Here is a 3,031-nt window from a genome sequence, read left to right as displayed (position 1 = left end):
GGTGTCGCCGGTCCTTCATCCTTTGCCTTTGATTCATTAGGTGGAGGACCCTATGTGAGTGTCCAGGACGGTCGAATTCTCAAATATGAAGGAGCCACTGCTTGCTTTGTAGAGTTTGCCTTCGACGCACCAACCAGGTTTATTTGGAACATCTTCCATTACCTTCTCTCTCTTTATATATAATAATGTTTACATATAAACTTAGACAATGATTTATATATATATAGATGAAGATTTCGTTAACCTATGTATTTTTGTTGGAAATTAATGCGATTGATTCAGGTCAAGTGCGGTATGTGATGGCCAAAGTAATTATGATGATTTGGGATCCACCTGTGGGAGGCCATTAGGTTTGGATTTCAACCCTTTAACGCAGCAGTTCTACGTAGCGGATGCATATGTTGGGCTCATGGTGGTGGGACCAAAGGGAGGGCTGGCCACCAAACTCGCCAGCGGTGTGAACGGGGTGCCCTTCCGCTTCCTTTACGGCGTAGGCCACGACCCTTTAACAGGAGATGTTTACTTCACAGAATTTAGTAATGTTTACCAGCTAAGGTACTTCTAATTAATGCATATCTATCTCTCGCGTCAAAAAGAATTGAAAAATGTTTCTCCGATACGTACGCAATGTTAATTCAACAATCACCACTTATTTCAAAAGTTTAAGTTGATAACAACAATTATTAATCACTTTCTACTAGGAAAAAAAAAAAATCCCATTCAGTGACCTATGAATGGCACCTTTTTGGTTTACTGTTCACGGGTCACTAAATATGGAGTTTGGAAATCTTGGGTAGTTACGTTTACTATTCGAACGTCACTAAATTATTATTTTAACAATCCCACTCATGTACGTGTGGGCTTAAACTTGGTTTGAATTCATGATATCTTTGGTTTGGATGCCATGTTAAATTGAGATAAAGTAATCACCTAATCATTATTTTAATACTTCCACTAACATTTGCGCTCAAACTTATTTTTAATAGGTGATGCACAACAAGTGAAATATTTAATTTAAAATAGACGATGAATTGACGGAATTAAGGTTGGATCCTAAGACTTTTAGCTCTGATATTATGTTAAATCACAACTTGTCCAGAAAACTTAATGGTACCTTACATAGATATTTTCTATAATGAGATAAAAATAATATTGAATTACTGTGTACGTATGTGCATGCGGATAGTTATTTATTTATATAGTTCTCTGTTTATATATAGCTTTATGTAATGTAAACCATTGCTCTGGTATACTTTCTCTCATGCAGAGATATCACTCTGGCAGTAAACAATGGCGATGCAACAGGAAGTTTATTAAAATACGATCCATTGACAAAGCAAGTTAGTGTGTTGCTGACGGGGCTTTCCGGAGCTTCCGGTGTTGCAGTTAGTGGTGATGGTACATTTGTTCTTGTCGGAGAGCTTATAGGTAACAGAATTAAGAGGCTTTGGATCAAAGGTCCTAAATGTAATACAACGGAAACTTTCATAGAGTTCCCAGGAAGAGTAAATAGAATAAGGAGAACCATATTGGGAGATTTTTGGGTGGCTGTCAATGTAGTAATAAATCCGGTTACCAATGTCACTCTACCCACCGGGAAAGGGATTAGTCCATTTGGCACTGTTTTGGAAACAGTGACAGTTGACAAGGAATATAACAACACCAGAATCAGTGAAGTTCAAGAGCATCTTGGGAAATACTATGTCGGTTCTCGACATGTGAATGTGAATTTCGTTGGTGTTTATGACACCATCTAAAAGTCTTGAAATACCACTACTAAATAAGAGTTGCACTTTTAGGCGAGAGGGGAAGTGAGTTTCGTTGAAGGCACAAGTGAATCGTCTCTTGTTAGGAATTGTGCATTAAACTTTAATAAGTTTATAAAATGTTTTTATTTAAATTGAATAAAGTTATTTATTTACTGATTTATTTAATGAGCACATATAATCTATTTAAATGTATTTCTTTTGTGATTATTATATGTCATGTACATATATGTGAATGGTCCATAGATTGAACTACCCTGGGTTTATTTATGTATCACCACAAAAGATCCACATGGTTTGTAGTATGTATAGTAAGTAATACAATAAGAATCAGCTAGCTAGGATGCATGGACTAGCATAGCACATACACTACAAAAAAAATGGTCCAATAGTGATGCCTTATTTGGGATGTTTTGCTTTCCAATTTGCAATACCCAGAATGCGACGCTTCAGAAACGTCAAAATATAAGGGGTTGCTAAATCCGGAATATGGACATTTACTGTTCACATTACCCCCTTTAAAGTGTTGTTAGCAACCGCTTTTTTTGTAGTGATATAAGTAGAACACCATTTAATACCAAGTCAATGGTGCATTTATTCACAATGATCATCTGAATCAATCAAAAACTGTTACATTGTCTCTAAGGGGAAGGGGAAAAAACACACATGAAACAGATCAACTCTCGTTATTAATTTGAGACGATAAAAACTTTCCCGTATGTGTATTGTTCTCTCTATAAACTTCAATACCAACGGAGCATTGGCATGACAAAGAACTTCATCTGTCCAAGGCTGCAATGAATCCCATCGTGTTGCCCGCAAGCAAAGTAGTGAGGCTTCCACTTTTTGAGCACAAACTCGAAGCCTTGCCCGCCTCCTTGCGTCACGTCGGCCAACATCTCCGTTCCGGTTAAGTTGCATGTTACAAAGCTCCGAAGGTTTGGTAGCAAGTATACGCTGTGAGGGATTGTGGTGTTCTCTGTTGGTGGATCATACTTGAAAACTGCATGCATGCAACATTAACAATGATCATATATATATAAATTAATACACGTTAAAGAATATAGATGCATGGTGGCTAGAAAAATGGGGGGAACGGGAACATGTAAGCAACTCTCACCTAAAGTATCATTTAGGTAAAAGGGGCCATTTTTGAGAGCCCAATCAGTGTAGCTAAAGTTGAAGTGCCAACCCTCCGATCCACCAACAATGATCTTGTTGGGGGCTTGTGTATATTTCGGGTACTGATAGGAGCCCGACTGCCA

At 37.8% G+C, this 3,031-nt stretch overlaps 1 protein-coding gene across 1 annotated transcript; it reads left to right on the top strand.

Annotated features, from left to right (window-relative positions):
• LOC132168941 (protein STRICTOSIDINE SYNTHASE-LIKE 11-like) lies at nucleotides 1–1,757 on the top strand (the record flags this gene model as incomplete). The annotated part of the gene is made up of 3 exons (XM_059580042.1): nucleotides 1–137; nucleotides 283–555; nucleotides 1,268–1,757. Coding segments are annotated over 3 exons (900 nt in total), but the record flags the coding sequence as incomplete, so codon positions are not given.
• Nucleotides 1,758–3,031: the final 1,274 nt, after the last annotated feature.

This window comes from Corylus avellana, chromosome ca1 (genome assembly GCF_901000735.1).
Source record: "Corylus avellana chromosome ca1, CavTom2PMs-1.0".
Lineage (NCBI taxonomy): Eukaryota > Viridiplantae > Streptophyta > Magnoliopsida > Fagales > Betulaceae > Corylus > Corylus avellana.
Note: the sequence above shows the minus strand (reverse complement) of the source record. Positions and strands in the feature narration are given on the sequence as shown.